The 22,274-nt window shown below is 37.2% G+C and overlaps 3 protein-coding genes across 7 annotated transcripts in view; 1 reads left to right on the top strand and 2 right to left on the bottom strand.

The window, feature by feature from the left end:
- LOC107728540 (yjeF N-terminal domain-containing protein 3-like) overlaps positions 1-12,363 on the bottom strand; it is a 31,734-nt gene extending 19,371 nt beyond the window's left edge. Inside the window, exon 1 of the mRNA XM_016538745.1 lies at positions 12,216-12,363. Within this exon, the coding sequence (XP_016394231.1) occupies positions 12,216-12,274 (59 nt within the window). The 5' untranslated portion in view covers positions 12,275-12,363. The remainder of the gene's footprint in view (positions 1-12,215) is intronic.
- Positions 12,364-13,941: 1,578 nt separating this feature from the next.
- Positions 13,942-14,757, top strand: LOC107728539 (testis-specific serine/threonine-protein kinase 6-like). The gene has a single exon (XM_016538744.1). The coding sequence runs from the start codon at positions 13,942-13,944 to the stop codon at positions 14,755-14,757; it is 816 nt and encodes a 271-aa protein (XP_016394230.1).
- A 1,991-nt stretch (positions 14,758-16,748) lies between these two features.
- The window catches only part of LOC107728574 (transcriptional repressor p66-alpha-like), a 47,944-nt gene continuing 42,418 nt past the window's right edge, over positions 16,749-22,274 (bottom strand). For 4 of the 5 annotated variants that reach the window (XM_016538798.1, XM_016538794.1, XM_016538797.1 and 1 more), the window contains exons 8-11: positions 21,066-21,327; positions 20,563-20,990; positions 20,266-20,485; positions 16,749-17,778 (exon numbers count right to left, since the gene is read on the bottom strand). In XM_016538798.1, the coding sequence (XP_016394284.1) occupies positions 17,645-17,778; positions 20,266-20,485; positions 20,563-20,990; positions 21,066-21,327 (1,044 nt within the window). In that variant the 3' untranslated portion in view covers positions 16,749-17,644. The remainder of the gene's footprint in view (positions 17,779-20,265; positions 20,486-20,562; positions 20,991-21,065; positions 21,328-22,274) is intronic. The other variant, XM_016538796.1, reaches the window with a different exon arrangement.

Genomic DNA, 22,274 nt, shown 5'->3' with positions numbered 1-22,274 from the left:
ATAGTAAACAAAAAGATGGAGATGGAGGACAAAGGTAATCTTAAATAAATAATATATAGGCCTAATAGTAATATTACATAATATCAACAATAACATTTTACTAAATACAATTTTAAAATATATTTTTTATAATAATGAATTAAAATTGTAAAAAATATTTTTTATATAAAAAAAAAATGAAAATGAAAATGACAAAAGGACTTAAAATTACTAAAAATAAACTAAAATTAAAATAAAAAAATATAAAAATAAAAGCTGATTTAAAATATTTATAAATACCATAAAAGTATATAAATAATACTAGGGCCATATGAAATCACTTTTATTTTTTCCCAAATTCTGTTTTTTTTTCTGTTTTCATTTCTCTGGATTTTCTGGATTTTAATGTTTTCGTTTAATTGTAATAATCAAAAGCATCTCTAATTAATTGATTTTGTTTTTTAAATCAGAAATACTGTGTATTTACATTTTCCTGCTAAATAAATTCTGGTAAATATTTCTCAAAAATAATGTTTTAATAATAATTTTATTAGTAGTATTAAACAATATATTTCTTGTCACAGTTTCTTCAAGTTAAACCAAAACTTTTATTTTGACAGGTTGCTCTGAAGACCTTGAAGTTTCCGTTTGTAGGCTATATGATATGACGACGATTTTCTCAAAAGAAACAGCAGTTCTAGAGATCATGTTCATGTGTTCATGTACTCATTTATTGAGGCGGCAGAGGCTGAAAACACCGCAAGCATCACGCGCGTTTCAGCGTGTAGTAAATGAAACCGTGCGTCTGCGCCATTCATTCACACAGAGACATGCTGAACATAAATAATTAATATTTAAATAGTATTTTTGCCGCTTAATATTAACACTAGTCCATATCATGTTTTGATTTAACTGTACTGACCTACTTGTGATGTATCCATCCAAATTTTGGCAAATTCAGTGATATTCCACACAGTAAATTCCATTTTTATGACTGGATTCTGCAATTCCATCCACGTTTTCCAGAAATCATAGGGCCCTATAATACTAAAATAACACTGCTAATCACTAATATCTTGACATCTTGCATTAAGCCAGATCAAAAGAGGCATGATCCAATCTCATCTTTGTCTTGTGAAACCTAATGCCAGATACATACTTTATAGAAACAGTTTGGATATTTAGACTGGCACCTTCATTTCCAGACGTGCCCAAGAGATTTTAATTTGCAGCATTTCAAATTAACAGAGCTTCACTGATATACTTTGCAGTGAGGAATGGTGATTGCTTAATATTAACACTAGTCCATATCATGTTTTGATTTAACTGTACTGACCTACTTGTGATGTATCCATCCAAATTTTGGCAAATTCAGTGATATTCCACACAGTAAATTCCATTTTTATGACTGGATTCTGCAATTCCATCCACGTTTTCCAGAAATCATAGGGCCCTATAATACTAAAATAACACTGCTAATCACTAATATCTTGACATCTTGCATTAAGCCAGATCAAAAGAGGCATGATCCAATCTCATCTTTGTCTTGTGAAACCTAATGCCAGATACATACTTTATAGAAACAGTTTGGATATTTAGACTGGCACCTTCATTTCCAGACGTGCCCAAGAGATTTTAATTTGCAGCATTTCAAATTAACAGAGAGCTGCACTGATATACTTTGCAGTGAGGAATGGTGATTAAAAATAATTAACAACACCTCTAACTAGGACGGGAATAGAAAAAAAACATGCATAATTGAAGAGAAAATCAAATCCTACAGACAGAGAAGCAAAATCTTCCAGACAGAATAGAAAGGATATGACTAAAACCGAGAAACGATGATATCAGTGGGAGACTGACAATGAATGAATAAAAGAAAGAAGGAGGTGGGAAAGCAAGAGGACATTATTATTCTTTCAGGTGCCCTATGTAACATTAATATCAAATTTAATAATCAAATAAAGCTAAAAAATGTAAGTATAAAACCACGAGAAGTACATTTCATGGAAAGATGGTGTTCTTCACAGTCTTGAATACATTTTGGAAGTCACTTTGTTGTCTCATTAAACTGTGCAATAAACAAGTATCACAGTTTGTTCATTCTAGCGAAACTAAAGAGTAATATCCCAAAGGTCGTGGAGTGAGGCATTTTGTCACTTTTATGAGATATTTATGTAGTGCTGCCAACCTTGTTTATTGCTGTTTTTTTTCAGAGGCCTCTAATAAAGAGAAAACAAGATGTAGCTGCTGGCTCATACAAGAACAATGAGTACATTTTGCCTAAAACTGGAATTTTTACACACAGAGATGAGTTAAAAATGGCTGCCGGGGCTGGCAAATCCCTGCTATGTTCCTTGTGTTCTGTCTTTGCTTGAACATCACTGAGGAGAGTCATTATGGAAAATGTGTGTTGTGTGGGAGAGCACAAGCAAGCCAGGCGCCAAGATTTTGCTGCCCAAACCTGCCGTAATTAACGCAAACAGCAATGGATATTACTACTATCGCAGACACCTTCCAGTTTTCAATTTTTCTTCCTGGTTTTGCATGTTGCTGATTTTAGTCAGCATGGTCAGCTAGTACAACTGCGTTGTAAAAACACTTTTTTTTTTTTTAATGATGCTATTATCCTAACGGATTAATACGACAGATTTTCACAATGTTGTAGACAGTAAAAACATTTTATGGACCTCATTACTACATCCAACTTGTCATTTTTACTTTAAAGTGAGGTTTATTACAACCAAAATGCTATGTTTAATGCTTCTGTGTGGTGTGCAAAGCACCGAAAAAGGGCATAATGCAAAGTTTGTGTAGTGTTTTATTTAGGTTTAAAAATAAAATCAACAACAATTAAAAAAAAAAAAAAAGCTTCGTTTTGAGCTATAATGTTAGAAGAAGAAAAAAAGTTCCACAAATGTTGTAAATTAGTCAGGCTCTATTTTTTTCCTCAATACATAGCTGCAGTCTGGTTTTCGTAGTAAAAATATGTTATATTAACATTTTAAAGCTACCTCCACAATGTTTCTGAAATATGTTTCAGTTTTTTTACATTTTATTTTTAAGTGGGGTTTACTACAACCAAAATTCAACATTAAATTCTTCTGTGTAATGCGCAAAGCACCGGGGGAAAAAAAGTGTAATGCAAACGTTTGTGTAGCGATTTATTTAGGTTGAAAAATAACACTAACATTTCTCTTTGTAAACAAAGCTTACAAAGAGACTTGTTAGTGTTATTTTAAATAACAGTAAAAAACTGTTTTACAGTAAAAAAAAAAAAAAGTCCCACAAACATCGTAAAATTGCCAAAATGTATATTTTCTCAAAATGTAGCTAAAGTTCAGTCTAGTTTTTTAAGTAAAAATATATTATATTAACATTTGAAGGCTAGTTCCACAATGTTTCTAAAATATTTTCTGTTGATTACATTAAATTTTACTTTTAAGTGTGGTTTACTACAACTAAAATTTAATGTTAAATGCTTCTGTTTGATGCACAAAGCACAGAAAAAGAACAGGCATGATGTAAACGTTTAGTATTTTATTTAAAGTTTAATAATAACACTAACAATAAAAAAGTCTCTTTATAAGCTTTGTTCATTTTTACATAAAAAAAAATAAATTATATGACCAATAAGTTATGACAACATGTGTTTTTACATTACTTTAAAGGTAGGGTAGTCGTTTTCGGAAAGGCTAGCGATAGCAAGTTAGCTTTGAAAGCAAGTTCCCCACCCTCCCTGCATAATCACTTTGCAAAACCACGCCTCCTCCAAAACACATGAGAGCGCAAAGGCAGACCAGAGACTAACCTGCGACACGATGAGAGACAGTGTTGGTGGAGGGTTGAATGCAACTCTGTCAGATTACCTCATGCCTCATTCACTGCTGAGAAAACAGTACAGTACAAAGCGCATAATATTACAATAATAGCGCCTTCCATTCTCGCTGGAATCATATCATGTCTGCGCAAACATGGGTGCGCAGAGGTATGCAAAAACATATTTGACAGGCAGGCAGGACAGCCTATCATAATGTTCGGACCGAACATTTTGATTGGACGAACATTTTATGGTCCTACGCCTTCCACAGACAATATAAATACATATAAATACATTTAGACCACTTAATTATTGATTGCTATCGGGATGTGAAGAGACATTCAATCAGAATAACAGAAATGTTTTTGAACCAAATCACCTACCCTGCCTTTAACTCATCAAAATAAGTTAAGCAATTCTTCACTTTATTTTATAAGTTGTACAAGGTTCAAATCATTATTTTAAGCCAGTTCAATGTAATTTAAGTTGAATTCACTTAAACAGCTAAGTTGATTGTACTTAAAATTTTAAGGTAGTGACTTATGTTTTAGGTGTTAGACAGAATGTATTTTTCTTTATACTTACTGCACCTGCAGTTCAGTCTGGTTTCTGTAGTAGAAATTTGTTATATTGACCTTTTAAAACTAGCTCCACAACGTTTCTGAAATGTTGTGATTTGAGCACATTAATTTTTCCTTTTTATTTTACTTTTAAGTGTTCTTTACTACAACCAAAGTGCAACATTAAATGCTTCTGTGTGGTGCTGCACCGACCAGCGGTGATGAATAGATCAATCTGTTTCTAGACCTCCAGCAGGGTCAAATAAATATATTCCTCCCAACACCAGGGCTGCCGAAGGCCGCCACATGTTGATTGTTGACTGTGATTAGCAAGAGCGCTAATGATAAATCAGCAGACCACTAGTGGCCTCGAGAGCAGGTCTCCTTTCACCCTCAGTCACGGTCATTCAGATCACAAGACAGCAAGCTGCCTTTGGCTGATTCACATAAAAAAAAATGCAGATGATGAGCTTTAAATGCTTGGTAAAGGTCAGTGATTTCTCCTCTAAAAGCCTGTTTGTTCTGACATTAGAAAAAACACACTTAATAAGACAAGCAGACATGTGCTAACCCAACAGCACTTTTCGTCTTTTCACAGATGAACTGTTTTCAATGGTAAATTCAACATAATTTGTCGTAATGGGAATGGTCTGTTCCCAGAAACCCTAGAGGCAGAATTAATGGAGGTAAACAGAGGAATTACTTAAGACATACCAAAAAAGGCAACAGGTACTTTGTTTTCTCTGAAGTGACAAAAGCGATTATGTAACTTCAAAAATTAAAAAAATAATTACTAAATACTGACTTGACACTCCCCCATCTGCCATTTATCGGACAAACAGACAGTCCGCCTCAGACTCACGCCATTGTTTGAGCAACTGTTGCTACATCAGGCTAGTTAGGACTCTCAAACAAACAGTACTATGGCTGCATTCGAAATCACATATTTTCCTTATAGGCAACAAACAGTATAAGCAGTTCACAAGCATTCATAAATGATGAATGAAACCATAGGTGAAAAGTATTCGGATTACCTACTTTTCTGGCAAGATTTTGAAGTGTGCAAACAATGGACATTTTACTATCCCATTAGGCCACAGGAGAAGATCTGTGAATGGCAGTGAAGCGACACAAGTGATGCAGGAAGGTCACTAGAATTAAAAATGTAAAAGTGACTAATGTTTTTTGTCACTTAAAGGTAGGGTAGGTGATTTCAGAGAAGCTAGCAATAGCAAGCTAGCTTTTAAATCATAAGATCCTACCCTCCCTGCAAATCACTCTCCAAAGCCACGCCTCCTCCAAAACACATGAACGCTACAAAGCTCATAATATTGCAATAATAATGCCCTCCATTCTCGCTCTGTCTGCAATAGAGTAATGGACCAGGCTGATGACATATCATGTCTGTGCGGAGAAGTATGCAAATACATATGTTGACAGGCAGGTAGCCTGTCATAGTCCTCGAACCGAGAGATATGATTGGATGAAGATTTTATGGTCCTACGCCTTCCGCAAACAATATAAATACATATAAATACATTTAGACCACTTAACTTAGTGAAGGAGCCACAAATTTGCCTATGTGAGTAGTGACTAATTTTAAAGGGATAGTTCACCCCCCCCCCCAAAAAAAAATGCTGTCATTAATTAATTAATGTTCCTGTTCCTGCGCACAAAAAGTATTCTCGTAGCTTCATAAAATTACGAACCACTGATGTCACATGGACTATTTTAACAATGTCCTTACTACTTTTCTTGCCTGTGGTAGATTTTCTTGCTGTCTATGGAGGGTCAGATTTCATTAAAAATATCTTAATTTGTGTTCTAAGAGGTGAACGATGGTCTTACGGTTACTCTTACGGGTTTGGAACGACATGAGGGTGAGTAATTAATTACAGAAATTTCATTTTTGGGTGAACTGTTCCTTTAAGGCTAATAAAATTGTGCATATGGTCTCCCAAAATCCTGAAATTTTCATACCCCTTATCCTGAGAATGACCCACAGCTGAATTTATTAAATTAGATAACGTAATAAATGTAGACTAAGCATTACAACAAAAACAACATTTACGAGCTATAAACCAAGTATGTACGCAGAGCAGAGAAGGACATGGGCCAAATTATAACTTTGGGTTTCTAGACTGTCAGCTTTTGCCAGAGCATAATGGCTTTGTAATAAGCCCAACCGAGCGAGACGGTGAACCCAATTACACTGTCTCTGGCAAAACAAAAAGGGACAATTTGAGACAAGCATGGCGGTAGAAAACAGCTAAAATGTTGGCCATCCACATCCGTCAAACTTTACAAAGAACTTGAGCTGGAGCAGAACAGTCCGGATGTTTAATCTGGATGAGGCTGCGGGACTTCGTTCTATCTGACGAAATTCAACATATAATTAATAGAGCTCAAGCACATATTCACATTCCCTCAGTTCGTGACTGGTCAACTGTTCCTTTCTCATCCCCCATTCTCTCAGAATCTGCCATGCTGTCAAAAATGTATGTTGACTTCATAGGAATATGTTGCAGTCCCACTGTTTCTATGGTGACTTGGCCATATATCAGTCCTTGACTAGCAGCTGTTCTCCGCTAATGGAAATTGTACCATGTGCTCATGAAAATAGCTCCTATCGATTCTTTTAACAGTTGATGATTCCCCACTCCATTCTGTAATCCAAGCATCACGCCTCACCGATTATACATCACATACCTGATGCGTTTCCTGCGTGATTACCTCTCGAGTCCCAAAATTACCCATACCCCCCTTCTAGTTCTCTTATTCCACCCTGCCGGAATGTGGACTAGTTTTCAGTAGAAAAAGCACAAAGGAAAAGGTCTTAACATGAAATTCCTGTCTAAACACACTTCGCTTCTGTAACCTGGCGTATTTCTGAGTAAAACATGGCATTTAAAGAGATCAATGAAATGTAGGGCATTCTTGCAAGATCTTTGAATGTTTATGAAGCAAAAATGAAACAAATTTCAAAATAAAGCAGAGAAGTAAAGGACAGAAGTGGAGGAGGAAAGTGACTCAAGAACATCTCAATCAAGCTCCATTTCCCAGTTACTTGTTGAGGATCACGAGCCTGCATGGACAAAGGTGCTTTCCTCATAAACAAACCCACCTCCCCCATCTCCAACATCTCACCTAGTCTATCAGAAATAGAGGCACTTCGTTACGCAGCAGCTTGGCAGTGAAGACACTCATAAACACATCAGGGAGAGAAAAACGAAACACTGTCAATCTTATCCAACAGCCTCCCCCCTTCACAGCCCCAACCGCAAGCAGTGATGAAACTGATTATATGCGTCAAAGGGAGAAATAGAAATACTGTCAGTCTCATTCAACGCCTTGACTGAAGAATACACAGATGAGGAAAAATCAACCAATCTTTACTGCTTAATTAATGTGATATGGAGAGATTTGGGCCTGATTAACATATAATAAGCTATGATCTATAATAGAGCTTTGATTTCACAAACAAACTGCGAAAGCGGCTAGTCAAAATTAGTAAAACTAAAGTGGTTGTGTTTTACTGTACCCAGTCATTTTGCCTGAGATGTATACTTCTATTCATCCTCTTTATAGCTCAGTAAATGGGGCTCTAAATGAGCTGACTCAGGTGAACTAGCTCTCGGATGGATAAGCAATGGGGCTGAAAAACGAACATTAAAATCCTGCTCCCAAAAGAGAATAACAAGCACTTTATCTGCCACTCTGCCCTTTCAGTGTCTTAATAATCAAGAAATGGATGTATTTAACTCTGCTCTGAGGCATTCGCATTTATGAATCATTTTATCTTGAACTAGTCAACTTGAAATCAAAATAGACTGTATTTACTTTCAATACATCTGGTCTTATTGTAGACGATTCACTGTACATTATTCGACAGAAAAACAAGGTTTGTTTTCATACTCTTTTATAAATATGAATAACTTGCTCGGTTCTGAAACGACTATCCTTTTCGGGTGACGTCACCAAGTCCGCCGCACCACGTACGAAGCGCGACGCCATTCAACTGACTAGCTATTTCTGTGTCAACTCTGTTTGTGCAGAGAGAAGTTGATGGTTGATGGAAGCGTAAAATTAAGAACACACCTCACATTTTCCTGACTTCTGTGGTGCTTCAGTAGAGGGCGTTTGTTTTATGTTTTTCCTAGAATTTGATGAATTTTACACATAATTTCCGATAACAAACGCCCAGTCTCTCTGTTCGTCATTGAATCTACGCCTCAGTGTGGGCGGGGCTATCCAGGTGAAATGGAAACTAAGTGACCGTTACAACGCAGGTTTTGATTAGTTTGCGAAAAAAATAGGCATTGCCCAATATTAGGGCAAAATTATTTTTTTGTCTCATATTTATACCATATGATATAGTTAAACAATATCATACAGGCAACGAGTGCAATATTTTTGTCCCAAATAGCACGAGTGCAAATGTGATTCTGATTTACACAACAGTTCAATAAATAAGAAGTTAATATTGTGTCATATTTTAAACACAGTCTTGTCTGTTTTGGCTCAGTTGTGCCAATATCCACCTTTTTCCTGTAACAGCAGGTGCAGCAAAAATTAGAAAAAAAAACAAAACAAAAAATTGGCCGCTTCTAGCTATTTTTAGATGTACAACAGCTCGTTTTGCCGCTTGATATGGCAAACTGATATGTCTTACCATATTATTTTAAAGTATTTTTTTAATTGAGCACACTGGTTTGTAGTGCAAACAGTTTTACCATTTACTGCACTTTGCTATTCTTATCTTTATTTCCCTACAGTGGCTAATGAACTGGAAGTCTCGCACATTCACAGAAAATGGCTTACTTCTGCGTTGAAAAATAAAGTGGATAAAGCCACAATAGAACCGTTGTGCCTTGTGTGTCTGCGAGCAAAACGCTTGCTGTGTTTCGTTTATGAATGAATTAATGTGTTTTAAACGAATCGGGTGAACCAATGATTCAATGATCCTTTCATAAAGAGAGCCATTTACTTCATTACTGAACGAATCCGCAGTTTGAACAAATCGAATAAATGAATGACTCAGTCATTGACTTCCTCATTAAGACATTTATCGCCACCTACTGGCAGTTTTAGTTTCTCATATAGAGAATCGTGTAATTTGACAACATGTAATTTGACAAAATGTCTAACCTATATTTTGAATTTTGAATAGTATACTATCATACTAATATTACTATTTCTCACATTTTTTTTTTTTGTAAAGTATGCTGTTATTCCAAATTCTATAGTTTCAACCAGCCTTACAGGGGTTATAAACAGTTTCAATTTGAGTTATCAATTATCCATTTAATACATTTAAGAAGATTTTTGTCTCTTTGTCTCTGGCCTGAGTCGTGGCCTAGTGGTTACTTTGAATAATTGTGCTCACGTGGGCTTTAGAGTTTGAGTCTAGCTGGATCACATTTGATAGATCTGGATTGATGGCACATCAGACAATTTCTGGCATCAAAGCTGATGAGACAGATGGTGTGTGACAGTATTTAGCTTGACCAGCTGAGAACATTGACCGTGGACACCTCTATGATCTTGTAAATTGATGGATCATTAGACATCAATACATGAGGACCCAAAAGGGTCAGCAAATATCCCTATTGAACTGACTGAAGATATTCAGCCAATCGCACCTGTATCACAACCCCGCAACACCTAGCAAAAGCGCACACATATCTGTTGCATTCTTGACAACGTAGAAAATTGAGATTTCACCTCCATAATCTAACTTTAATGGGTACCTTCATTAGAAGTAATGCATTGCCTGGTAACAAACCACAAATCATGCAGGCTGCTCTGTTATTGCATTTGGAGTCTTGGCCTATAAATAAACCCCAACGCCCAGCAGAAACGAAACAGAGCTGCGAAGTACAACAACAGGGCGGATGTGCAATCAGGTAGAACTTCCACACCATAATAACACCTGCTAACTCTTATCCAGCAACTTTTTTCTTCATGTGTTGCAACTGTTGGGTCGAAAAGGCGTGCAATTCTGAATAAAGAAGAAACGACAAATTTTTAGGTATGTTTTGAAGCATGGCTGCTGTCATGTGCTGGTTTAAGCTGGTCCTTAGCTGGTCATGTGCTGGTCCTAGGTTGGTCCTAAGCAACTAGCTCCTTCTCAGGACAAGCTTAGGACCAGCACATGACCAGCTTAAACCAGCTCAAACCAGCAGCCATGCTTCAAAACATACCTAACCAGCATATGCTGGTTTTTTTCAACAGGGATATGTGAGGAAAACTAGCCGTTAACATTCCTTTTTATCTGAATGTGAGATGCCAGGTTAGTGCAGGAACCCTCCGAAGTAGACAGTTTGAAATCTGTCCTGTTTTTGAGCCAATCATCTGGCATGACTTATCATTTTGAAACAGAAAATGATGTCATGTCATTGGTGCATGCTAGCCCTTGACTAGTGACTAACCTGAGATGTAATTCCAAAAACATTAACTTTATTTTTAATGCAAGACATCTTTAACTTGAATGTGTGAGGCTTCCAGTTGTCTTAGCTGTACAAAACTGTTAACTGTTATGTCTGTTATGCTGCTTGACGTTGCAAACTTGGCAGTTATACCATTTATTGCACTTTGTTATTCTTTTAGTTATTTACAGCTAATGATTCAGAAGCCTCGCCCATTCACAAGAAATCTGCTTTGAAATTAGTGGATACTGTATGTAGCTTGCAAAAATATTTCATTAAAATGCTAGTTTTGAACGGCGGTCGATGAAGAAAGATCCCGTCGATTCTAAAATCCAATTTTTCTAACCCAATGTTGTCCATCTTGGTTTCGGCATCAATACCTGACGTCAATAAAAGGACACAGGGGCCATTAACACGTACAAATCCCAAGATACACAGTACGAATCCACAAATCAATGTTTTTTTTATTTTTATTATTATAATAGCAAATCCAATTGTTTGCATTCACACTATGTGGTTTCCACGCAAAACCATTATTAACTATGAGGGTTTTAAGTTACAGTAGGAACATTAATCCCCTGAATCCACGCCGTTAAACCTCAAATCCTTAAATCCTATTATTCCATCCTCCCTTAAAGTGTATAATTTGCCTCGTCTCTTGCCGACCACCGTATTTAAACGCCGTGGGCTGGTGTGAAGAGCTTCAAGGGCCTCTCTTGCCAGGAAAGCCCAGTATGGAAAGCAAACCTCATGCCGCTCAGGCTTCTGATCAAAACACCATTTGTTCTGTGTCATTTTTTTAAAATATATTCTCCAGCTACATCTGCTATATCTAAACCTCACAAGGAATATAAGGCAATTTGTCAGATGTTAGATTATACTGACACTTTTATATTCTGATAATGCTTTAGAAAGCAATTCTAACATGCCATATTTCACTCAGCTCAGGAAACAGGCGACCTCCCGCTTGCTTAAAGAGCAAATCGCTGGCCATGATGTTGCCATCACAACGTCCAGCAGCTAAAATGTCACATCACCTTTGTCGACATGCCTAAATCACCAACAACCTGCTGTAGAGAGAGCTGAAGTGGACCGTTCCTTCCATCTGTTTGCTTACAAGCCACATTTTCAAGTTATTAAAGCACGTTGATCATAATCAATGAGTCTTTTTTTTTTTTGTAAACAGGAAAGCTGGGAGGAAATTAAGTTAGATGCATTTTCTTTAGACAGCCAGGGATATTACATCCATCCTTCTGTGTCACAAATCGCATTTACGTAAAAGTTAGACTGAAAGGATTGTGGAAACATTACTCACCCTTACTGGGATCCCTATTAAGATGCATTTAAACACAAACCTGTCTTAAAAGGTTCTGTATGTCCAATTTAGTCACATTATGGAAAAAAAAAAGAAGAAGAAAAAAAGCATACCTGAGATAACGCAGTGGCTCTATGGTCTCAGGTTCTTTCTCATTGGAGCTGTGGTTCATCTTGATTGATTCAGCTGCACTTATCTCTAGCAATAGTCACCCTCTTATTGCTCTTTCTTTTCTTACTGTGTGCCCTGCTTCTGTCTACTGGCTTACTGGCTGATAAACCCAGGCTCCACGCTTAGATCAGCTACTCTTGCTGGAAGTGTCAGCCAATTAAGAGGCAGGGAGACACCGGGAGTGCCATCTGATTGGCTGAGCACCCCTGATGCTGGAGAGCTCAGTCAAGCATGAACCGCATCTCTTTCAGATGTAGCATCCTCAGTAGGAGAGTGTGAATATGTCTATTTCAATTCAAACGCTTATGCATCATGGTGCTGCTTTGGTTCATTATTTATGCAATACTACTGGACGTGCATATATTCATGCAGTGAGGTATTAATATTCAAGGTTTGACCATTTAAAATGATTTTAGAGAACAATGTAAGACTAATTCATGTAAATTGTGATGCTGCTTACATATAAAACAAACAGTGTAACTTGTTAAAGTGCTTAATCCTATTATAAATATGCACGAATTGGCTCATTTGCATTTAAAATGAGCAATCAGCAATGTTTAAAATAATTTAAATAATATAAGTGTTCTAATAAAACTGGATTAATGGAGATGGCTACAGTTTAGCGCCACACTGCCCTTTAGAGGTCATATCGTGTCACTGCAGGCACGTTTCCTATTCTATTGAAACGCTAGGGATATAATTGAGCTCCAGTTCATCTAAAACTAATGAGAGGCATTTGTGGACATGCAATTAGAATTAACTTAATGATCCATTCCAGCACTCACCGGCCATGAACCTGATGTAGGTACGTCGAAATAACACGTTAAATGCTCGACAAGATGTATTTTTGCTCATCATATTGGTGGTTAGTGGATGACGGAAGTTTCCGTGAAACAATTAAGTGTGTTCCCGAGACATACTGGTATAAATATCTCGAATATTCAACGCTGGTCTCTCTTTGCACATCATTAAAATGATGGTTGGTTGCAGAATCGAACTGCATTTATGGCGCGAACGATGTGAGGATGCCCGTTTCTCGCCTCAGAATGAAAAATAAAAACGTCAATTTCGAAATAATGTTTAAAGTAAGAAAAAGAGTCAAAATGTGAGGTATAAAGTCACAGTTAAAAATAATAATAATGAGATATAAAGTCATATATTACTCTCTCCGAGGGTGCAACTGCTATCCATATTTCCACAATCTCAAAAATCTCATTTTTTTGATTGGAAAGGGCGAGTCAGAACAAGCGAAAATGATTGCATGTTTGACACAATTTTACAACTGACAAAAGCTTGTTTAAGCACCTTTTACGTCTACAATAAGTTCTCAACAATCAGTCAAGTCTTCTTAAAATTAACAAAATGCTAAATTAATTTAATTTTAATTTAATTTAAATTAGGCATTAATGTGAATTTAATGGGGTACAAATAAAAACCAGAGGGCTGAGTGTTTCTTCTTAGTATGTGTCTGGTATGTGTCCATAAGTTGTCCCTGGACTCCATTTTGTATATGTTCTATTATGACATCATAAATTAGAATGCTGATATCTTTCAGAATGTGGTAGAATTCAAATGCCTGTTTCAAAATACTTTGCAGCAAAGGTGAGGAACGTGATCCAAGCTCGAGGCCAAGCTGCTCGAGGCAGCTGTTGTAATTTAATTAAAACAATGTCTGTTAATAATGTATTGAAAGGCATGGGCTACAAGTTCATAGCCGAGATTGGTGAAGGCAGTTTTTCCCAAGTCAAGCTCGCCACTTCGCAGAAACACCACTGTAACGTGGCCATCAAAATTGTGGACCGCGTAAAGGCCCCTAAGGATTTCGTCCAGAAGTTTCTCCCAAGGGAACTGGCGATTTTGAGACGAGTGAATCACGAGCACATTGTGCAAATGCATGAGTTAATTGAGGTGGCTGGTAAACGACTTTGTATTGTGATGGAAGCTGCAGCAAAAGATCTCCTTCAAAAGATACATGAAGTGAAACGCATCCCAGAAGACCAAAGCAAAAACTTGTTCTCTCAGATGTTCAGTGCCATCAACTACCTCCACCAGATGGACATCATCCATCGGGACCTCAAGTGCGAAAACATACTGCTGACAGCCGAAGAACAAGTTAAGATCACAGACTTCGGTTTCGCCCGCTGTGTTCAAGACCCTTCAGAGCTCAGTCAGACCTTCTGTGGTTCTGCAGCCTACACTCCACCAGAAGTCATCATGGGAACGCCGTATGACCCAAAGAAGTATGATGTATGGAGCCTCGGGGTGATTCTATACGTCATGGTGACTGGATCGATGCCATATGATGATACCAACTTGAGGCGACTTCACCGTCTTCAACGCAAGTCTTTGGTTTTTTCGGACGATGCTGGTGTTCAGGAACCATGCCAAGTCTTCGTCCGTACTCTGCTCCAGTTCAATCCTTCCGCACGTCCAACCATTCAGCAGGTGGCAGAACATCCGTGGATGCAGAAGGGAAAAAGCTAAAGCACACAAGCTAATAAAACAAAGTGTGCAAATGCAAAGAAACAGTGTTACAAATCCATTCAGCTGGGAGAGTTTGGATAGTCCTAATATTTGAATTCCAGTCACGACTGAGGAAAATGATCAGTTTTGGGAGAACAGTCTGAGGCAGAATAGCAATAGATTAATGGAGAAACTATAAAATAAATTACTCATAGTGGTTGACCGATGTGGGTCTTTGTAATGGCCCATGATGATACAGCTATCTTCAGAGCAAGGTGGCCGAAGAGCAATGTAATACAATTTTATCTGCAGCAATTAAGATGTATACAAAATTGCTACTTATTTTGCATTTTTATTTACTTCAATATTCATTCCTATATTGTATACATATACTTAATAGTTACCAGTTAGTGTAATTTATTTAATTCAATTTTTTATAGAAACTTAAACTTAAAATACTAGCTATAACAATTTAAATGCTGAAAACAAAAAAAAAATTGTTATTCATTATTTTAATATTAATATTCCTTGGTTCTGTTAATAAAAATAAAAATGTAAACTTACAATGTGGGGACTTCAAGTGGGATAAAAATTGAGAACCATAGATACATTTTAACAGACAATACACGTTGTTCTAAACCCATAAGATATTTTTGAAAACTTTTTTCTTTATGACATGAAAGTAGATGACTTTCATGGTGTCTTTGGAACTTGGACCTTGTTGGTCATTATGCATTTGCATGGCTACAGATGCATGAATATTAAAAATGAATTTCAATCAGATTTGGAACATCATGAGAATATTTTTATGTTGTTCCTTAAAAACCTATTTCTATACCCCTCACATCCTCATATCAAATTAACATGTTGTCCACCCTGACCAAAGGCCATTTCACACTCCAAACACTCGAAAGTTTATAAAATTTATTCAAATTAGATCCCAGTATGAAAAAAAAAAAAAACATTCACACTCAAAATACACCCACACACCAGACGAGGTTAAAATTAGTTTTTATTATAATTATTAACTGATAGAGCAGAAACAGATGGAAAAAAAAAAAAACGTTTTTTTTTTTTTTTTTTACAATTCTTAAAAGAGATGCTCCACAATAAACGACGGCAGCATCTCAGAGGGAAATGGAATGGTGTTAGTTGTCAGCAGCAGGCAATAGTCAGAACAGCAATCAGAAACGGGGGGCCTCTGTGTTCAAAATGCTCCACAGGCATTCAAGATCACTAAACGGATCATCTCGAGAAAAGGGAAAACAAATTGACTGAAGCAGAACTGACTCGATGTGTTCATGGACTGCGATGACAAAGGACCCGAGCTGTCGTATATAACATACATAAATGTTTAGCTAAAATACCAAGCGTACTGCTAGCAAATCAAATCAGATGAAAGGAAAATAAGAGTAATGGTAAAAATAACATGACCACCACCTAACAGGTAGGACTCAGTTTAGCTAAGAGTGTGTGCTACATTCAATAAGCAGTAATGCTTTCAACCCAAACATTTCCTTTAAGGAAAGATTAAGCCGTGATTTAAGCGGCACGACTTCCAACAGGATCTAAAATGGTAGACAGGACATGAATGAACTGCGCATTAGACAAAAAATTTGCATTTAAACATCCTAAATACAGTCCAATCTTAAATTCACAAGGCTTTGAAACTATTTGGGAAGGAGCTAATGGGATATCCTTCATCTAAAGTGACATTTATAAATAACACAACATCCAAATATTACCTAGATGCTGTTACAAGAAAGCCTATGGGGGAGCACATCACAACGGTAACAAAAAGCGTAACTTATCATTTGTCAAACCTGGACTAATGATGGCATAAACATACATACCAGAACATCATAGACGTTTGGGGTTGTTATCATTAACTAAAACTAAAAACATAAAAAAATAAAAATTAACTGATTAAATAAACTTTTTATTTGAAGTACTAAAATAACAAACTAAAAAAAAAATAAAAAAAAAAAAACTATGTTTCGTGAAAAAAAAAAAAAAAAAAAACCTACCGTCAGGCTCATCTGATAAAAAAAAAAAATCGCTCAAACATGAAGGTCTAGTAGTAGTCCTGTTACAACTGCTGCTTTTTGTTAGTTACGTCCATCTCTGTAACCATCCCTGATGCACAATTCTTGGATAAATGTCTTTTATAAGCTTACAAAGAAAAAAAGAAAACCCAAAGTATTCAAAAATGCACACTACACCAGCAGATGTATAACCACCTCAACAGTATAATTCCTTAAACTTCTAGCCTTTAAAAAAAGGCCATTTTGAAAAGGGTGGAATGAGTCCACAGTGAAGCTAAAAAAACAAAAAAAGCAATGTATTGACATCAAATACACAAACATACTCTCCCCATATCTGTTCAAGAGATGCTGTGGGTCGGAAAACGTAGCTAAAGCTGTGTAGATGGTCCACAAAAAGGTCGTAAAACAATCCCTGGCATCACGCAGGAACTCTACGGTCTCGCGTCCTCCACTTCGTGTGGGAAAAAGTGTCCATGAGCCTCTAGAAACGTTAATGGAGCAATTACTCCACCTGGAGGGCCGTGAATTGGGAGTTGTGGGTGATGTCTATTAGACCACTAAAGCCCATTGGGTAATCTAGGGATTCAGTAGATAGATACAAAGGCCTGTAGAAAAGGTCCTTGGTCTCCTTGATCACTGATCCCGGTACAGTTCTCCTCTAGGACACTTGTTGGCCTATGGGGTCTTACCTTAGACTGTACAACTAAGGGTCTCGGAACAAAGGAGAAATAGAGAGAAAATATAATAATTTTTAAATTTTTATTATTGCTTAACGGCTGGTTGTCTGATACTGATAACCGACCGAATGTCCAAAAAGGCAGGATTATAATTCTGAGAAATTTGAGAGTGATTTAATCAGGGCATCATTTCCATGTGTTTGCTGTTTGGGAAATGGAGCGGGAAGGGATCATGTCCAAGAGGTACTCTCGCTGACGGTCCACCGGAGATGTTGTCCTGTGCACAGACAGACTGGGGTTGACATAAGCCATGGTGACACCTGTCGGGGGAGAATTGCCGATTTTGAAAGAATGACCAAGTACATTTCTAAAAGATCTGAAGTGTTATTAGCCTACCCTACATTTCAAGCTAAATTAACTGTGACTTTAAAAACAAGGTTGCAAAGTAACAGGGTTGACAATTTGATATTTCACCAACAATTACTAGCCTTATGGCAATAGTCATGACACTACATGGTGTTTTAAGAAAAAAATAACAATTTAAAAAAAAATCTGTTGTTTACTATGACAAAATCATGACAACAGGGTGGAAGATTTGAGGATTTTCTGCTTCTGACATGCCTAATAATGCAAGTAAATATCTTTTATTACAGAAAAGAAATATTTACTTATCTTTGATAAGTAGAAAGGATTGTCATATGACAGTTTTAAGTAATAGAATACTAACAAATTTTAATCATTTATAATTGTTCACTTCTTACACATCTAAGAATGAAAGAAAAAGTGATAAAAAAAAAAGAGGAAATATTTACATGTCCATGAAGAGTTGACAAGATGATGTCATAACAGTTTTTGGTTAATTGACTTATATAGTATAGAATAGTATATAGTATATAGAATAGTATATAGCAGTGGTTCCCAACCCTGGTCCTGGAGGCACCCCAACACTGCACATGTTGCATGTCTTCCTTTCTCTGACACACCAATTTCGGAGTCTCTACTAATGAGCTGATGACCTAAATCAGGTGTGTTTGATTAAGGAGGCATGCAAAATGTGCAGTGTTGGGGTGCCTCCAGGACCAGGGTTGGAAACCACTGGTATATAGTATAGAATTTTAATTAGTTTAATTAGTTTTTAATTTAGTTATAATGGTAACAGGGTTGACAATTAGTGATAAAAAGAAAAGAGGCTTTAATTTGTTCATGAAGAGTGAAAAGGATGATCTCCTGTGATGGTTTTTGATTAACTGAATAGTACTACATTTTAATAAATCAACAATTATGATGATAACAGGGTTGACAATTTAAGACTGACCACCTCTTAAATACCTATTGTAATGTATGATAGTAATGAGTATTTAAAAAAAAAAAAGATGTATTTGTATTTAGTTAGAGATATTTACTTGTCCATGACAAGTTGTATGACTGGAATAGTACAGAATTTTAATAATCAATAGTGTAATTAGGTAACAGGGTTGGTAATTTAAGATGATCCCATTCTGATCCACCTAATAATATAAGATAAAGTGATAAACAGCTTGTTCTTGTACTTGTTCAATAATAGTTGAAAGGATGATGACATATGACTGTTTTTGATTAATCAAATAGTATAGAATTTTGATATTCAACAGTTGTAATGATAACAGGGTTGACAACATAATTGTCAACATAAATTGTCGATTTCTTACGTACTTAAAATGGGATGCACCAAAAAGAAAATTCTGGGCCGAAAACCGAAACTGCTTTGTAATAATTATTTATTAATTTATTAAATAATATAAAGTAATTTCGTAAGACTTTTTAATTTAACTCAATTTTAATGATACTGAATTTAAAAAAAAACAAAAGCCAATAAAATAACCACACATATATTGAAAGTAACAATAAAATTAGACAGAAAGATATTAATATTGAATATCAATATTATTTTTATTCAGTTCTATGCAACAGAATCAGATATAACTTTTTATTTGACTAATTATCCAAATAATGTGTAATCTTACAAAGCTATTATTATCAGAGCATGTGAGCAGAGCGTGGAGCAGATCTGTGAACTAGAGGGTAGCTCCATTTTACCAGCGTTGCCCAGTACAGCTGTACTACAGCATGTTACAGAACAGTAGCGCTATTGCAAACAGGAACAAGTATACTACATAGAAATTTCCTGTCAGCGCGTTATTTGAGCGGACCTTGCTTTTCCGGTGAGCATGAACGGAACGTGAGCAGAACGTACAATCATAGAGCGGAATGTTGAGCTGCTAGAAGGAGAGTGAAACCTGCGCGCTGAACACTGCTGGGCGATGCGGTGCGACATTTTCGTCTATTTTTTTCTTTCAGCCGAAAACCGAAAATGCCATTTTCGGCGGCTGAAATTTCGGTGCATCCCTAAATCAAGGATATTTATTTATCATTGAATGGATGTAAATTGTTAAAATTGTGTACCATTCCATTCATAAATAAAAATCTCAGACAAAACTGTGTTTAAAGAAATAAAACAAAAAATATAGAGAGTAAACAAACTATTTTTTTCTCATAATTTTCTGGAAAACTGGGAAACCCGGGGCTGGAACAGACCAAAACTCAGTCTCAACTAACTTTTAAAAATGAATTATACAGGGTTTTTGTTGATGTGTTTAGAAAAATGTGTAGCACATGTTAACAGGAGCACTTTTGCCTCATTTTTGCATGTTAGCCCTTTGCAGTCAATCAGCTCAATAAATACACAAAAAAAACATGTACAGATACAGGAAATTAAGAGACAGGAAAGGGGCAGACTTTTTTTTTTTTGTTAAGTAGGCATCATCTACCTGCGGTGCCGCTGTTCTGTTTCCTCCAGGTATTGGTGGTGGGGTTTCTGCTGCTGGTGCCCTTTTCCCCTGCCCTCACGACATGCTTACCTGGCCTGCTGACCAGCGCAGCGGCCTTGACGGCGTTCTGGAGCTGGGAGGAAGTGGAGAAGCTGTGGCTCACCCTGCGTGCGCCCGCACTCACTGCCTGCTGTACGCTACGGGACAGCTGGCCTGGAGTCTGAGGAGAAAAACATGCTAAAGTCAGAAAACACCATGTTTGGGACAAAAGCAACCAAGACGGGAGTGTCCCATTACCTGCTTGATGGTGGTGGTGTGGTATCGACCGACCGACGTTCCCCTGTTGGTCTGCTGAGTCAGCGACGTGCTCACCTGCTTATACTGTGGCGACACCAGCACGTGATCGGATTTAATCACCGGCGAGGATGAGGAGGAAGAAGATGAGGTGGTGGTGGTCTTGGAGACAGGCGAGGCAGCCTGCTGCAGGATGCGCTGCTCAATCTCTTGCTCCTGCTGCAGGGCTTTGACGAAGGCGGCCTTCAGGCGGCTGGTGTGCTCAGCCTTCAGGGCCTTCTTCTGGTTGGAGCTCATGCACTGCTCACAGAGGATGGAGCCACTGCTCTTCTCCTGCCTCCAGCGAGAGGTGAAGTCCGTCTGGCACTGGGCGCAAGTGAAGGGCTCCTTGGGTGCCGGGGTAGATGCAGACTCTGTCTGTGGATGCTTACCTGGAAAGAAAGCAAGTGATGTTAGCATGGTATATTGTTAGATGTCGTAAATACGCACTATTAGGGTGTACCCACTTTTAGCCAGTGTATCTAGCAGGTTCTGGACCACCATTTCCAGCCCCACCAGGTAGATGAACTCATTATTAGCTGCCGAGGGCAGGAAATTGAGCTCTGGTGCTGGAGGTTTAGGTGGTGGTATCTCAAGGAGGGTTTTCTCCAGCTGTTTCCGTAATGCAAGCTTGGCGGCGGCCCGTCGGCTGGCAGGAGACTCATTGGCGCTGACAGAGGTGCTGCTGCCCAGACCAGACTGAGAGCTCTTCAAACCGATGGAAGAGGCCTGGACAAGGAAAAACATCATGTGAGTTCATAACAGCTTCTATTTATCAGTTTATCAAGACAAAGACAAATGTGAGATGTAATATATCTTTCACATTACAAAAAAATTTTTTTTAAATAAAACCTTTTGTTCATCGCCTACTTCGCAAACTATATTTCATTTTATGTTAATTATAAAAAAATGTATATTAAGTATGATATAGCAACTACAACTAATTACTTAAACACAATAGTAATATTACTTACTACAAATATATTAAATATAAATATATTATAAATATATTTAAAAAATGGTCATATACTTGCATATAAAAATACTACACCTATATAATATAAATTAATTATATAATAATAAAATATGCATAATACAGCTACTGTTCTTAGTTAATAAGCATGAGATAATATTATGACGGTATATATGCCGATTAGGGCTGTCAAAAAAAATTCGAATTTCGAATATTCGTTGAATTAAAAAAAAAAAATCCATATTTGAATGCAAAAACGTTGCATTCGAATTTTAGGTGTGCGTCAGGCAGCCTTAAGCCCCATTCACACTACAAGCGACACGCAACAGCAAAGCGACACAATCCTATATTCATTTCAATGGAGAGCTGGCGATTTCCGGCGACACGAGCGATAGCAAGCGACAGCGACCGTTGGCGACCGGATGGGGCGTGTCCAGCGACGCGACAAAGGTTCAGAATCCTTCAACTTTATGCAAATGAACAGCGACTTTCGGGAGCGACAGCAAATAGGAAAGAAGACGGTAGAGCTCATGTGATCGTTCTCCAAACGACAAAAGTCGCTGCTAGTGTGAACGGGGCTTTATCAGTGGCGCACGAGATGCGATGACGATGTAAGTGTCTTACAAGATGTTGCATTATAATGTTTTTGTTAGCCTATTCAGTTGAAGCCACTAGATGCGGCGCTGCTGCGTTGTTGATTATA

Source organism: Sinocyclocheilus rhinocerous, unplaced genomic scaffold (genome assembly GCF_001515625.1).
Source record: "Sinocyclocheilus rhinocerous isolate Xijiao unplaced genomic scaffold, SAMN03320098_v1.1 scaffold1238, whole genome shotgun sequence".
NCBI classification, from domain to species: Eukaryota; Metazoa; Chordata; class Actinopteri; order Cypriniformes; family Cyprinidae; genus Sinocyclocheilus; species Sinocyclocheilus rhinocerous.
This window is presented reverse-complemented; position numbering and strand designations above follow the sequence as displayed.